Source organism: Leptopilina boulardi, unplaced genomic scaffold (assembly GCF_019393585.1).
Source record: "Leptopilina boulardi isolate dan_hultmark-lab unplaced genomic scaffold, ZJU_Lbou_2.1 LbouV2_310, whole genome shotgun sequence".
NCBI classification, from domain to species: Eukaryota; Metazoa; Arthropoda; class Insecta; order Hymenoptera; family Figitidae; genus Leptopilina; species Leptopilina boulardi.
The window spans coordinates 1,212,448-1,228,920 of NW_026137875.1; the positions used below are offsets into that span (position 1 = coordinate 1,212,448).

Genomic DNA, 16,473 nt, shown 5'->3' on the forward strand with positions numbered 1-16,473 from the left:
TACATATAAGAATAAGCCATAAGAAAATTACTGTCTTCTATAATAAAAGACCCTTTATATATTTAGAAGAAGGGTTATTGCTTTTGCATCGAAAATTTAATATAAATTTTGCCTGACAAAGAGCTATTATCAAGAGATGCGACATACGCCCCCATAAAATACTTATGCATATGAAAATACATTAAATAACAAATCAATATTTAAAGAAGTGGGGACTAAAAACACATCATTCAATTGTAAACCATTCGACTTATATTGCTGTTGATATATCAAAGAAACATAATTTATTTATATATATAAAAAAAATAATCCAATTTCAAAAATACTCATAAAAATATTATTGAAAATATATTAATACTAATTCAATAATGATAAAAGAAAATAAAAATATTTTTAAAAGACAATTGAATGATATTTTGAAACCAATATTTTTAGTAATGAAATTTTGTGGACTATGGCAACCGTTTGAAACTTCAATTTTAAGAATAATTTATATTTTGTATTCAATTTTTATAATGTTTTTAATGTTAACAGTTGGTATAGCTCTTGTATGTTTATTATTGTTTTCTTCAACGAATAGCAAAGAGATAATTATAGACAACTCATTTTTACTATTTACATTGTTTAACGGTTGGGTGAAAGCTTTGATAATTTTATGTAGACATAAAGAAATTAAATCCTTAATGAATACATTGTTAGAAGATCATTGTCAACCGCAAGATATTTCTGAACTTGAGATACAACAGAAATTTGATGAAGTTGCCAAGTATGTATGATAAAATAAAGTAGGTATATATCTAAATGAATATATTATAATAATATATAATAATTATATAAAAAAAAAGCAAATATCTTTTTGAAGAGTGTCGAACGGTCTCTGAAATTCTTTAGCAAAGAGAGACCATTAAATGGTAAATTATAAACATGATTTTAAAACACTTTTTTCTCGAAACATAGACACTTTTTATAAAATCAGCCAACGTACCAAGGATTCTTATATATAAATTTCCCAAATCCAAAAGATGGTACGAATCCATGCAAAAACGCGATTACAAAATAAAAAGTAGGAAAGTAATATAATGACACGTTCATTACGTTCTGTCGCCGTCAGATGGCAGAAGCATGCAGGGAGTACAAAGTAGCAGTTGTCATTATATTACTTTCCTACTTTTCATTTTGCAAACGCGTTTTTGCATGGATTTGCACAATCTTTCGAAATTAAAAAAATTCTAAGATATAAGGATCTTTGATATTTCCGACGATTTTGAAAAAAGCGTCCGCGTTTCGAGAAAAAAGTATTTTAAAATCAATCTTTATCATTTTCATGTTCAATGCCGTTTTTATTATTATATGCCAAAGAATTTCAGAGACCGTTGAACACTTCTAACAATATATTTCTAAATTATGAATTCCGTTGAATAGAATTATTATTCATAATTTTTTTAATCCCAAATAATTTCTTCCGCAATGGGCGACGTTGAAAAAGTTTCCATTCCAAAAATGGAATTGGTTTATCTATTTAATTTCTTTCAATGCCATAAGGTAAAAATCTTAGTTTTTCTGCATTATCGACATTTATGATAATCAGAGTTTAATTCTATTTATAGAATTTATATTAATTTTTTTCAGTCCCATTTAATTTTTTTTAGTTTGATTTCAACACTTTCTTTTTGTTAATATATTTTTTTAAATTAATACATGAATAATAAATCTTTTTTATATTATTCAGGAAAGTCACCGTCACTTATTCAACTGCAGTTGGAATTTCTGTAGTTTTGATGTATTCAATATTTTTTATGAAAGAAGGTGATGAAAGAGTTAAAATTCTTAATACATGGCGACCATATAAATTAAAAGAAGAAAATTTGTTTCTAACATGGGTTCATGAATTTATTGGCCATTTTGCAATAGCAACTGTTCATATGGCCGTAGATTCTTTGGTGCCTGGTTTTATTATTCTGACATGTTGTCAATTGTATTTTTTGCAGCATCGATTGGATAATTTTTCTTATCAAGTTGAAAATAATCAAAAATCTTTACATTCAAATAAAAATAAACAGGAATTCGAGTTATTTTATATTTCAAAATTTGTTATACATCATAATATAATATTTCGGTAAAAAAAAACATTTTTAACTATATTATTATGGGCGAATCTCGAAAAAAGGGTATTTTTATGCCGTTGTGTTATGTTATCTATAAATATTTGTTTTAAATTATTTTTTCCAAATGTCATTGAATTATTTGAAAATATCATTTAAAAATCACATAAGAGTTTTGAACGGTCTCTGAAATTCTTTGCCAAAGAATAAAAAAAAGTGCCCTATAAAAACGGCACTGAACGTGAAAATGATAAACATTATGATTTTAAAACACTTTTTTCTCAAAACACGGACACTTTTTATAAAATCAGCCAACGTACCAAGGATTCTTATATATAAATTTCCTAAATTCGAAAGATTGTACGAATCCATGCAAAAAAGCGATTACAAAATAAAAAGTAGGAAAGTAATATAATGACACATTCATTACGTTCTGTCGCCGTCAGATGGCAGAAGCATGCAGGGAGTACAAAGTCGCAGTTGTCATTATATTACTTTTCCTACTTTTCGTTTTAAAATCGCGTTTTTCAATAGATTTGCACAATCTTTCGGATTTAGAAAATTTATAAGATAAGGATCCTTGGTATTTTGGTTGATTTTGAAAAAAGTATCCGCGTTTCGAGAAAAAAGTATTTTAAAATCAATGTTTATCATTTTCACATTCTGTTCCGTTTTTATAGGTCGATAATTAAAGGTCTCTCTGTCCAGTTAATTTAAGAAAAACAAATTTTTTTCTCTTCGATAATGACCAGTTTTTTGGAGAATCTCCCATAAGAGGCAAAATTCATCTCGATCTGAAAAAAAATATTTTTCAGTTTGATCGCAGTTCAGAAAATTTGCCTCATAAATTTATTTATTCCGTTTAAACGAATATATTTTAAAATAATTTTTTTTATGAAATAACAGATATGCGGAAAAAATCAAAAATATATTCGTCGAAGTATTATTCGCACAATTTTTTTCAAGTTTAGTTGTCATTTGTCTAACAGTGTACAAACTCTCAAAGGAACCACTGAGTTTTGATAGTGTATTATTACTTGTTCCATATATGATTTGCATGTTGATGCAACTTTTCATTTATTGTTGGTTTTCTAATGAATTAATGCTTAATGTGAGTACAAATTTCAAGTTACTCAAAATGATCCTAACAGTAATCTCAGATTTCTAGGTTGACATCATTTTTATAATGATTTATTGAATTACAATTATTTTTTCTAATATTTCAACAAATTATTATTTAAATTTAAAACAAAATATATTTTTATTTTCTTAATATAATTTATGTAGGGGAATAATGTCAGGGTTGGACACAGTTTTAGTTTTTTGTTTATAAATATTTTGTTTAGATAAATTCAGTCAATTGTGGTATATGGGTGGAAAGATCTACAAAAGAGGAACACTTTTGCTGTGGACCGTAAATTGATTGGTCCAAAATTAAAAAAGTTATAAACATTTAAAAAAAAATCTAGTCAGGGTTGGACACTTTTTGAAAATCGAAACGCATTATTGGTAAAAACGTAAAATAACATTTGTAATGTTTTTTATTCTTATTTTTTCATGTTTGTCTTTACTTATTGTTTACAAATTGTAAAGCTTCATGGGTTTAAAAAGGAATGAACTCAAATTACAAAAAATAACGCTTTATTGTTCCAAATAACTCAATGAAATGATGAACAAAATTTATACAATTTAAGTATTATTTTTCTAATATCTTTGGCACAATTTTGCACTGAAATATCAATAAAATAAAATTTATTTGTATATTTATTTATAAATTGTGTCAAATTCATAATTAATATGGGTGTCCAACCCTAACTGTATAAAGTGTCCAACCCTAACTAGAAGCATCATTTTCGAATTGTGCTAACCATAACCAGACATGTGCCGCGATTCGATTGTTCACTTTTTTTCTTCTTAAATTATGTACCCCACAATACATTCAATAAGCTTACCTTGCCGAATTCTTCCTTTTTTTTACACATTTTTTAGGTTTTTTCACAAGTCAAACAAAACTTTTTTTGTCTCTTCAATTGCACCGAAGTCACAGGAGACGCTACTTTTGTTTCTCCAAAAATGTAATGCCACAAAAAGTTAGGTTACACTACTAGAAGATTCGTCACGTACGCGCACAGGTGGCGCTAGTGTTCTTATTTAAAAAAGCCAAGTGTCCAACCCTGACACTATTCCCCTATAGTTGAAATAAAATATTTTTTCGGATGTTGTATTTCAGTGTACATATATAGTAGAAAAATAATATTTTACATATTTAATAATATTTTATACAGAGTAAAGATTTGCAGACAGCAATTTTTGAAACAAATTGGCTTTATTTTGAAAATGAAACGAAAAAAAGCCTTTTAATAATAATGATTCGTTGCAAAAAGCCTATTTTAATTTCTATTGGTTCATTTGTATTTGTCAATTTAAATTCCTTCGCATCGGTTAGTATATGCGACAAGTATATAATTTATTATAAAATGGGATATATTTGTTTATTCATTTTTTTTAACAATATTTAAAAATTTTAGATTCTGAAGGCTTCGTATTCAGCATACAATGTATTGCAACATTCATTATAAAACTTATATTAATTTAAATTATAAAAAATTACTCATAGTTACTTGAGCTTCTTTACATATATAATTTCGTACATTGAGTTTAATTTTTTTTAATAATTTAGAAAATAGTATAGAAAAAAATAATAATTTTTCTTGTCAATTATTTTTGAAACAATTTTTTTTAAGAGTGTCGAACGATCTCTAAAATTGTTTGGCATTTAATTATCGCCATATTGGCGATTCAAACAGCTACACTAGCGCCACAGTTGAACTAATTTAGGCGTGACTCGCTCTAAAGCAGTCTCTGTTTTGACAGTTTATTTCAAATTATTTAATTATTCTGATATTTTTATTGCGTTTGTAAAATTATTTTTAAGCGTTAAATAAAAAAAAATAATTTAAAACACATGGAGTGCTACAGAGCGAGTCACACCTAAATTAGTTCAACTGTGGCGCTAGTGTAGCTGTTTGAATCGCCAATAAAAAGGGCACTGAACGTGAAAATAATAAACATTGATTTTAAAATACTTTTTTTTTGAAACGCGGACATTTTTTATAAAATCGTCCCAAACATCAAGGATACTTATCTTATAAATATTCTAAATTCGAAAGATTGTGCAAATCTATTGAAAAACGCGATTTTAAAACGAAAAGTAGGAAAAGTAATATAATGACAGCTGCGACTTTGTGCTCACTGCATGCTTCTGCCACCTAACGGCGACAGAACGTAATGAACGTGTCATTATATTACTTTCCTACTTTTTATTTACAATCTTTCGAATTTAGGAAATTTATATATAAGAATCCTTGGTATGTTGGCTGATTTTATAAAAAGTATCCGTGTTTTGAGAAAAAAGTGTTTTAAAATCATAATGTTTATCATTTTCACGTTCAGTGCCGTTTTTATAGGGCGATAATTAATTGCCAAAAATTTTCAGATACCGTTCGACACTCTTAAACATTCATTTTTAAATTACATCGTTAATTTTATTTGTAAGAAAAAATTTTCATCCGGAAACAATAATTTATCCTCCAAATACAATGACTTGATTTACACTCGAACTGGCACTCTAATCAAATGAAGATATTTCATTTGGAGGCTAAATTATTCTCAAAGCATATTTATAATAAATAAGAATTTGTCAATTAAGAAAATTATCTTTTTTTATAATAAATGACTTTCATATATGAGAGATTCTTTTTCAATCGCCCCAGCCCAAAAAGTCAATGTTCTGGGATTGGCTTCATACTTTGGTAAATTGTTGTCCTATATGATAGTAATAAATCCCTAAAATATAAACTCATTAAAAAAATATTTGTAGAAAGTAGAGGGGGTTGAAGTTTTGACGTTAAGGGTAACATTGTCATTTTCAAATCCGTATAACTATGACAAAAGTTAATGGATTTTAATTTATCTATAATGAATTTTATTGCATTTTTCACGTACTTTTCAAAAATGTTTACGAAATTTAAAAAAAAAAATTTTTAACCCCTTTTTTTTCAAAATCAACCCTTATTTTTCGATTTTCACCCCTTCGGGTATTTTTTTTTTTTTTTTTTTATTTTCATTGGAAAGCTGAGGTTTTTTCCGATGAGCTATGTAAATATGAAAATGGGACAACAATAATTTTGTGAGTAACAGAATATTAAAGTAGGCGGTGCCGATAAGGGTGCCGTTAAGGGTAACATTGTCATTTTCAAATCTGTATAACTATGACAAAAATTAATGGATTTTAATTTATCTATAATGAATTTTATTGCATTTTTCACGTACTTTTCAAAAATGTATACAAAATTTAAAAAAAAAAAATTTTGACCCCTTTTTTTTCAAAATCAACCCTTATTTTTCGATTTTCACCCCTTCAGGAATTTTTTTTTGTTTTTTTTTTATTTTCATTGGAAAGCTGAGGTTTTTTCCGATGAGCTATGTAAATATGAAAATGGGACAACAATAATTTTGTGAGTAACATAATGTTAAATTAGGCGGTGCCTATCTAAATCCTCAAAGATGATCTCCAGGTACACCCCTTATCGGCACCGCCTACTTTAATATTCTGTTACTCACAAAATTATTGTTGTCCCATTTTCATATTTACATAGCTCATCGGAAAAAACCTCAGCTTTCCAATGAAAATAAAAAAAAAAAAAAAAAAAATACCCGAAGGGGTGAAAATCGAAAAATAAGGGTTGATTTTGAAAAAAAGGGGTTAAAAATTTTTTTTTTTAAATTTCGTATACATTTTTGAAAAGTACGTGAAAAATGCATTAAAATTCATTATGGATAAATTAAAATCCATTAAATTTTGTCAAAGTTATACGGATTTGAAAATGACAATGTTACCCTTAACGTCAAAACTTCAACCCCCTCTACTTTCTACAAATATTTTTTTAATGAGTTTATATTTTAGGGATTTATTACTATCATATAGGACAACAATTTACCAAAGTATGAAGCCAATCCCAGAACATTGACTTTTTGGGCTGGGGCGATTGAAAAAGAATCTCTCATATATATAGAAGAAGGGTTATTGTTTTTGCATCTAAAATTTAATACAAATTTTGCCTGACAAAGAGCTATTATCAAGAGATGCTACATACGCCCCCATAATAAAATACTTATGTATATGAAAATACATTAAAAAAAAAAAATCAATATTTAAAGAAGTGGGGACTTAAAACACATCATTCAATTGTAAATCATCAAAGTTATTGCAAGTAAACATAAGAAATGTATAATTGTATACAAAAAATTGATTCAATAAAAAAATTAATAATAAAATATAATATTAATTCAATAACGATAAAAGAAAATGAAAACACTTTTAAAAGGCAATTGAATGATATTTTAAAACCAATATTTTTAATGATAACATTTTGTGGACTGTGGCAACCTTTTGAAACAACAATTTTAAGAGTGATTTACATTGTGTATTCAATTTTTATAATGTTCTTAATATTAACAATTGGTCTAGCTCCCATATTATTATTATTATTTTCTTCAAAAAATACCAAAGAGATAATAATAGAAAATTTATTTTTATTATTTACATTACTTAACGGTTGGGTGAAAACTTTGATAATTTTATGCAGACATGAAAAAATTAAATCTTTAATGAGTACATTGTTAGAGGATCATTGTCAACCGCAAGATACTGTTGAACTCGACATACAAATGAAATTTGATGAGATGGCCAAGTATGTATAAAAAATTAAAGGAATATGTAATAATGAATAATATTAATCATATAATTTAATAATTATAAGAAATGAAGCAAATATTAACAAAAGTACAGTAATAAAAATTTTATATTGTAAAATGTTTGAAACTAAAGTCACAATTTGTGTATAAATTAGAAATGTGAGTCTGATAGGTTACTGATTATTAAATTTGCTGTTAAATGATCCTGTGCTTAAATTTTTTTTTATAAATTGCTTTGATGGATTTAAACGTTCTAGGGCTTAAAAAATTTTTACATTCGTCTAATTTAAGATACGGATAGGCGAATTTTCAAAATTTCCATTTTTCATGCCAATATGAGCTGTCAAAAGTCAAAAAGTCCAAAAATTTCAAAAAACTTTTATGTGAATTAAAAGCTAAAAACGGAGGTAAATAATTCTGAAAATAATTCTTTAACCGTTTTTAGGGTCGCTGATTACGAACCTGACGTTATATTTTTTGGAATATTACTTGCGTCTTTTACTCCGTTAAAATGATCTTTTAAGGGCATGTGGGCAAAGGACGTTTTTTTGTGGTTTGAAAGTTACTCTGAAATAAAAAATGATTTTGGGTTAAAATTTTGGAGAAATGATTTTGTTTTTTAAACATCAGTTTTTAAATAATTTTACTCAAAATTATGCATTTTTCGGAGAACAGCGAAATTCTTTGTACCCTAATGTATCATCCCTCAAAATTTTAGACAAAAATCTTTTCTCATTTTAGAGTGAAATGTATACTACCAAAACACATTTTCCCATACTAAGTCACGTGGGAGATTCCCACATGCCGTTAAGCTATTTTCTTTTTAAAATCAGAGCGCTAAAAAGAAAATATCTTAAAAGATTATTTTAACGCAGTAAAAGACCCAAGTAATATTTCAAAAAATAACGTCGGATTTGTAATAAGCGACCTTATATAAAAAGCTGCACGCGCTATAGAACGTTTAAATTCATCAAAACAATTTTTGTTCAGGGCTCAGTCCGTGTTGACGTGGTATATCCCATAAATAATGGAGATATTGAAACAAATTGACGAAACTTCCACTTAATTTGACAAATTTATTTTTTGATTTCACTTTGATATCAAATTCAAATTTATTTTTGATTTCATTTAATTAGCAGTCAAATTCAAATTTTAACATTTTGCTTCTTCATGGAGGAAGCATTGTAATACCGAAATTTTTCGAACTCGATTTTTTTGATGTATCTTTATGTTTTTTGACCTCTGGAATCCAAAAATCACATTTTTAAAAAATGTCGTTCCGTGTGTGTATGTGTGTGTATACACTACATTTTTATAAATATCTTAAATACTATAAGAACTGAAAGGATACAAATTTTCTTTAAATTATAGTTCTGACTGGCGGACAAATAATGAGAGTACTTTGAGCCATATTAACAAGAATGAACTATTATTTTTTGGTTTTTTTAACATTTTTGAAAAATGGTTTTTTGCTCATAACTTTAAAAAAAAATGTAATGACGCCTATGAATATTTTTCTTTAATTTTATAGAGTTTTTCAAGACGCATCTTTTAACCTATTAGCAAAAATTCTATTTTTATTTTATCCAGAATTATTAAAATTTTGAAATTGAAAAATGTTGAAAAACCTGCCTTTTTGCATTATTTATTAAAAAATATTTATGTAATTTTAAATTTATTATAAACAACTTGGAGAATATTTAAAAACGAATCAATTGACATATTATTGAACATTTTATTATAAAATATTAAGAAGTTATTGATATGCTAAAAATCTATCTCTGTAAACTCCCAAAAATATTCAAACTTATAACACCTTTTTAAAATTATTATAATACTATAAATAAGTTACTATAAATTGATCACAAAAAATCTCCATGAGGAAGCAAAGTGTTCATGAAATGAATACAAAAAGTTCATACTTCAACTTGGCAGCGCGGTTTTAAGAGTTTTTTTTTAACGTTGTCGAACGGTCTCTGATATTTTTTGGCAAAAAGAAATTTTTAATTATCGCTCTATAAAAACGGCACTGAACGTAAAAATGATAAACATTGATTTAAAAATAATTTTTTTTTGAAACACTGACACTTTTTATAAAATCGGTCAAAACACTCAGATAATTTATCTTCAATCAATTTTTAAATTTTATCAGCCATATTGGATTCGCCATTTTAAATTTTAAAAATATGATATTTAACCCCTTGACTGTCGATGGTCCATATATGTCCAAAAAAAGTCTTGCCACCTTTGTGATTTTGGACATATATGTGACCGTCCACATTAGAAAAAAATACTAAATATAATTAGAATTGAGTGTCAATGTGTATACTAAGGTTTTCGGGGTCGCTATATCCAAATTTGAGGTCAGATTTAAAAAATTCAAAATGGCGGAAAAATTTAAAATTTATTCGATTCGTTCAAAATTCGGTACTCGGGGATTTTTGGGGTTGCTGAATCCAAATTTGAGGTCAGAATTAAAAAATTCAAAATGACAGATCCAATATGGCGGAAAAATTAAAAATTTATTCGATTCGTTCAAAATTTGGTACTCGGGGATTTTTAGGGTCGCTGAATCTAAATTTGAGGTCTGATTTGGATTCAGCCACCCAAAAAACCCCCAAGTACCGAATTTTGAACAAATCGAATCAATTTAAAATTTTTTCCCCTATATTAAGTGGCCATATTGGGTCAGCCATTTATAATTTTAAAAATCTGACATCAAATTTGGATTTAGCGACTCAAAAAACCCCCGAGTACTAAATTTTGAACGAATCGAATCAACTTTAAATTTTTCCGCCATATTGGGTCCGCCATTTAAAATTTTTAAAATCTGACATTGAATTTGGATTCACACGGAGAGAAATAGATGGTACAGGGTACTATCTAGATAGTACCAGGTACCATATTTGGTCTTACATATACGGACAGCAATCTAGATTCTATCAGTTACTATCCAGATTGTACGAAGTAACATCTTGATTGTAGTGGGTAACATAACCATACTTTTTGTAACATCTTTGATAGTACCGAGTAGCATAATGATAGTACCGGATAATATCTACTTTTTACCATCTTAAGATCATAAGTTCTTACCATCTATTTCCCTCCGTGCAGCGACCCAAAAAACTCCCGAGTACCGAATTTTGAACGAATCGAATCAATTTTTCCGACATATTGGGTCCGCCATTTTGAATTTTTAAAATTTGACCTTAAATTCCGATTCAGCGACATCAAAAATCTTTTATATGATGATATAAAATTTTTTTGAAAACTTCTTTTTTTTTGGACCGTTTTGGGCCCACAAACGATTTTTCTACTCGACTGCGAAGGGGTTAAAATCAATGTTTATCATTTTCACGTTCAGTGCTGTTTTTATAGTGCGATAATTAAAGATGTCTTCTTAGCAAAGAATTTCAGAGACCGTTCTACAATCTTAAGCGAATTATTAAAAAATTTCGCTATATTTGATCCATCGTAAACACTTTTGTTCCAGATGCGATCAGATATACTCTTTAAATCTGAAATTAGCGATAAGTATACACTAATTTCAATTAGTTAATTTAAATTTAGAAACTAGAATTTGTAAAATATGTCAATTGTATAAATTTCATTATAATTACACAGAAAAGTTATCACCACTTATTCAATTCCGGTTGGAATTGCTGTATTTTCAATGTATACAATAATTTTTATAAAAGAAGGTGACGAAAGAACAAAAGCTCTTAATACTTGGCGACCATATGAATTAAATGAAGAAAATTTTTTAATAACGTGGATTCATGAGCTTATTGGTCATTTTGCAATAGCAAGCGTTCATGTGGCTGTAGATTCTTTGGTGGCTGGTTTTATTATTCAAACATGTTGCCAATTGCATTTTTTGCAACATCGATTAAATAAGTTTCCTCATCAAGTTAAAAATGTGAAAAAAATTTTACATTCAAATATAAGTAAACAAAAATTTGAATCATGTTTTATTTCAAAATTTGTTATTCATCATAATACAATATTTAGGTAAAAATATATTTAATAATGTTGGCCATTCTCTGACAAACGGATACCCCCTACTGTCGAAAATTGGATTGTTATTAAAAAATTATTCAGTACACAAAATTGTAGCTTAAGATGTCTAGTTTCATTTGCCATTTTTGAAAATATAAATATGGACGACAAATATGGCGCCTGAAATGAAAAAATGCAAACAAAAAAAAATACAATGTATTTATTGTAGAAGCTTCAAAAATTAGTTAAATTATTTAGACAAGCCGAATCTTACGAATCTGAAGTTACTTTTCAAAAATTAAAAATGGCGGACGATTTTCTAAAACTTTATCAGATTTGCCTGAAACTTTTTCATCGGGGGTTTTTGGGGTCGCTGATTACGAATTTGATTTGAAGTTATTTTTTTTAAATTCAAAATGCCGGATCCAATATGGCGCCCAAGAATATGATTAATTATTCTGAATAATTCAAATATTTTTAAAGCTTCAACAACAACAATTATATTTTTTTTTGTTTGCATTTTTTATTCTAGTCGCCATATTGGTCGTCCATATTTATATATTCAAAAACACAATACGGCAAAGGAAACGAGACATGCAACAATTTCATCTATTAAATGATTTTTTTAATATCAAACCAATTTTTAGGTTATATTTTTGATTTTTGAAGTGAAAATACATAAAGAGGGTTTAATTCTTTATTATATCTAAAATATTTAATAAATTCTATTTTTGATTTTGCCTAATTAAAATAGAACTTTTTATTCAGGTAATATTATCACTAAATATAACCTAAAAATTTTAGGAGCTTAGGTAGCTTTTGTTGCGGAGCGTCACATACACTGAGAGAACTCTCTTACGAATATTGCACGACGGGCTGTTACCATTTTTCCAACAGAATATGTTTTGGAAATATCGCTTGAGACTGGAGTTATTTTTTCACGAATTTATGAGTTTATAGGAAAACGGTGCTGTGTGAAATATTAGTATAAGTCCACATACTAATTCTACAACAAGTGTATGTAACAAACGCTCCAGAAACATGACGAAAATGCACAACGCCTTTCTTTGCTGCATTTGCTCGAAATCCATGAAAAATCAGCATGGATTTCTTACAAATCGAGCTGAAACGTAACGCGCAGGCGTCGTGAATTTCGTCAATGAAAGAAATCGAATAAGGAGTAGGGATCTTGATCCTTACTTCGAATTCCTTTACGAAGATCACTTATTCACTCCCCATATTATTACTACTTGGGGCAAATCACTCCAAGACACACCAAATGCTTCAATTCTTTTTAATGATCTAATTAATTCTAACTTCCCCAATCACACTCTATTTTTCACCGACGGCTCTAAATCAGAAAAATATCATTTGGCTGGTTGCGCTCTAATCTGCTCGTCCTTAAACCTAACCTCTAAATTCAAAATTTCAAATCATGCTTCAATTTTTTCTCTAGAAGCATTCGCAATTTTATTCACTTTAGATTACATTATTAACTCTAACCTTTCTAACACCATTATTTGCACAGATTCTCTTAGTGTTCTCAATAATTTAAAATCGACAAGTATTTACAAAATCAAATCTTACATAATAATAACTATTAGAAACCGTTTGAAAATTCTTTCTGAATTAAAACGTCCTACAACCCTAGTATGGATCCCCGGTCACGCGGGAATCGAAGGTAACGAGAAGGCAGATAGAGCAGCTAGAGAATCATCAACTAATCCCACCGAAGTTAACATTCCACTAGCATTTTCTGACTTCTTTTATATAGCGCGTAAACAATTATCAGATAGTTGTACTTCACACTTCCTAGACCTAGGAAAAATCAAAGGTATTCATTACACCCAATATTACTTTAAACCCAGAAAGAAACCATGGTTTGCGAACTTCGAAACTCGCAGACTATGGATCACTACAATCTGCCGCTTAAGATCCAATCATTATAATTTAAATGCTAGCTTGGCAAGAAAAAATTATATTAAATCGGGTGACTGTCCTTGCTGTCCCAACGTCGAGGAGGATTTTGACCACATTCTCTGGTCTTGTCCCAGATATAACTCATTCCGACCGAATCTAATAAAAGCTCTTTCTAGGGCTCTAAAATGTTCCCCTCCTTTCAGCTCAGTTCAATTTCTCACTAACCCTGCTCCCAGAGTTGTCTCTCGTGTGTTTAGATTTTTAAAACATATAAATATAAAGATTTGATTTAATAACTTTTTCTAATTTGCTTTTATCTCAGGAGCTCCAGAGAGAAAGTTTTGTCGGGAACTTTTCCCTCTGGGTGAACAGTAGAGTAACTTGGAGCTGCGGTTCCTTTCGGCAAACTACTCTCTGGAATCCCTCCTCTTTGTTATTTTTCTTTATTAATCTAATTTTCCTTTCTTGTCTTTTCTTCTATTTCAAATTTACCGCTCTTCTATTTAACCAATCATACGTTCTCAGCGTTTACATAGTACGTATATTCACTTTTAAGCAACATCCACTCACCAGGTCATGGCCAGATATACGCAGGCGCAAGCCAGTATAGTGCTAACGTTAAACAAACTTAACTTAACAGAAAGAAATCGAAACGCATAGGAATAAGGTTATTCAAGTTGGGTGGGGGAAAGCCAAGATGGATGATGGCTGGTGCACAAACAGCCTATCAGCATTCATTCCCACGAGAAATTTCTCAAATTCAGTGAGAAATTTCTCGTGGGAATGAATGCTGATAGGCTGTTTGTGCACCAGCCATCATCCATCTTGGCTTTCCCCCACCCAACTTGAATAACCTTATAAAAATTCGTCGCGCACGCGCGTTACATTTTTCCTCGATTTGCAAGAAATCCATGCTGATTTTTCATGGATTTCGAGCAAATACAGCACACAGAGGTGTGGAGTGTTTGTAGCAACAGTTGAGTGGAGAATTTGTACGTGACTTTTACTATTCGCGCACTGCAACTAGTGTTGCACTTAACGCATGAATCTGACCTAAATTAGCAATTAGAATGGCACCTACTTGTGCATTATTAGTAAGAGAGTTCTCTCCGTGTATGTATTATATTTAAAGAAATATTTAAAAATTATTTTATTTTTCAAAAAAAACAGGTATGCAGAAAAAATCAAAAATATATTCGTGGAAGTATTATTTGCACAATTTTTTTCAAGTTTAGTTGTCATTTGTCTGACTGTGTACAAATTTTCGAGGGAACCCATGAATTTTGAAAGTATATTAGTACTTGTTCCTTATTTAATTTGTATGTTGGTGCAACTATTGATTTATTGCTGGTTTTCCAATGAATTAATGATTAATGTGAGTATTTTTTAAAAATAGTTTCTTTTATTGATACAACACAATGGAACTGTAATCTCGAGAGCAGAGAATTTATTATATATAAATCCATTTTCTTTTAAACAGGGTAGAGATTTGCAGGATGCAATTTTCAATACAAATTGGCTTTATTTTGGAAAAGAAACGAAAAAGAGTCTTCTAATAATAATGATTCGTTGTAAAAAGCCTATTTTAATTTCTATTGGTTCACTTGTATTTGTTAATTTGAATTCTTTTGGATCGGTTAGTATACAATAAAATTATATATTATTTTCTTTACATTGCAGTTACAATATAGAATCATCATAATTCTTTAATAATAAGGTAAATTAATTAATTGTTTTTAATAATATTTATAATTTTTAGATTCTGAAGGCTTCATATTCAGCATACAATGTTTTGCAACATTCATTATAAAACTTATCATTTTTTATATTGTAAAAATATTATTCATGTACAATCGAAGTTTGGAAGATGTAAAAAAAAGACATATTCGACATTTTATGTGGAAATGTGACTGGTGAAGTCAATTTTAAAAAATTCTAATTTATTAAATTCGTGAAAATCTTATAACACTGCGTCAAATATTAAATAAATTACTGAATGGATTGAAATTGATATTTTTTTTGGAGATTAATAACAGTTGTGATGTAAGAAAATTGTAATATTTGTTGAATTAATTAGGGGAATAGTGTCAGGGTTGGACACAGTTTTGGTTTTTTATTTATAAATATTTTGTTTAGATAAATTCAGTCAATTGTGGTATATGGGTGGAAAGATCTAAAAAAGAGGAACACTTTTGCTGTAGACCGTAAATTGATTGGTCCAAAATTAAAAAAGTTATAAACATTTAAAAAAAAATCTAGTCAGGGTTGGACTTTTCAGTCAGGGTAAAAACGTAAAATAACATTTGTAATGTTTTTTATTCTTATTTTTTCATGTTTATCTTTACTTATTGTTTACAAATTGTAAAGCTTCATGGGTTTAAAAAAGGAATGAACTCAAATTACAAAAAATAACGCTTTATTGTTCCAAATAACTCAATGAAATGATGAACAAAATTTATACAATTTATGTATTATTTTTCTAATATCTTTGGCATAATTTTGCACTGAAATATCAATAAAATAAAATTTATTTATAAATTGTGTCAAATTCATAATTAATATGGGTGTCCAACCCTAACTAGAAGCATCATTTTCGAATTGTGCTAACCATAACCAGACATGTGCCGCGATTCGATTTTTCACTTTTTTTCTTCTTAAATTATGTACCCCACAATACATTCAATAAGCTTACCTT

General features: G+C 28.5%; 1 protein-coding gene across 1 annotated transcript; it reads left to right on the top strand.

Annotated features, from left to right (window-relative positions):
• Nucleotides 1-643: 643 nt before the first annotated feature.
• On the top strand, nucleotides 644-15,677 carry LOC127283801 (uncharacterized). The gene is made up of 10 exons (XM_051308897.1): nucleotides 644-766; nucleotides 1,730-2,116; nucleotides 3,009-3,213; nucleotides 4,388-4,543; nucleotides 4,631-4,665; nucleotides 7,751-7,855; nucleotides 11,484-11,870; nucleotides 14,874-15,153; nucleotides 15,259-15,414; nucleotides 15,538-15,677. Exons 1-10 carry the CDS (start codon nucleotides 684-686, stop codon nucleotides 15,586-15,588), a joined length of 1,845 nt encoding a protein of 614 aa, XP_051164854.1. The 5' UTR covers nucleotides 644-683; the 3' UTR covers nucleotides 15,589-15,677.
• The last annotated feature ends 796 nt before the right edge of the window (nucleotides 15,678-16,473 follow it).

Bases quoted from the DNA above. Each gene is read 5' to 3' on its own strand.
- LOC127283801 (XM_051308897.1), top strand. From the start codon at position 684: ATGAATACATTGTTAGAAGATCATTGTCAACCGCAAGATATTTCTGAA. The intron at 767-1,729 runs GTATGTATGATA...TATATTATTCAG, and splicing joins AAATTTGATGAAGTTGCCAA to GAAAGTCACCGTCACTTATT. The intron at 11,871-14,873 runs GTAAAAATATAT...GTGCATTATTAG, and splicing joins CATCATAATACAATATTTAG to TAAGAGAGTTCTCTCCGTGT.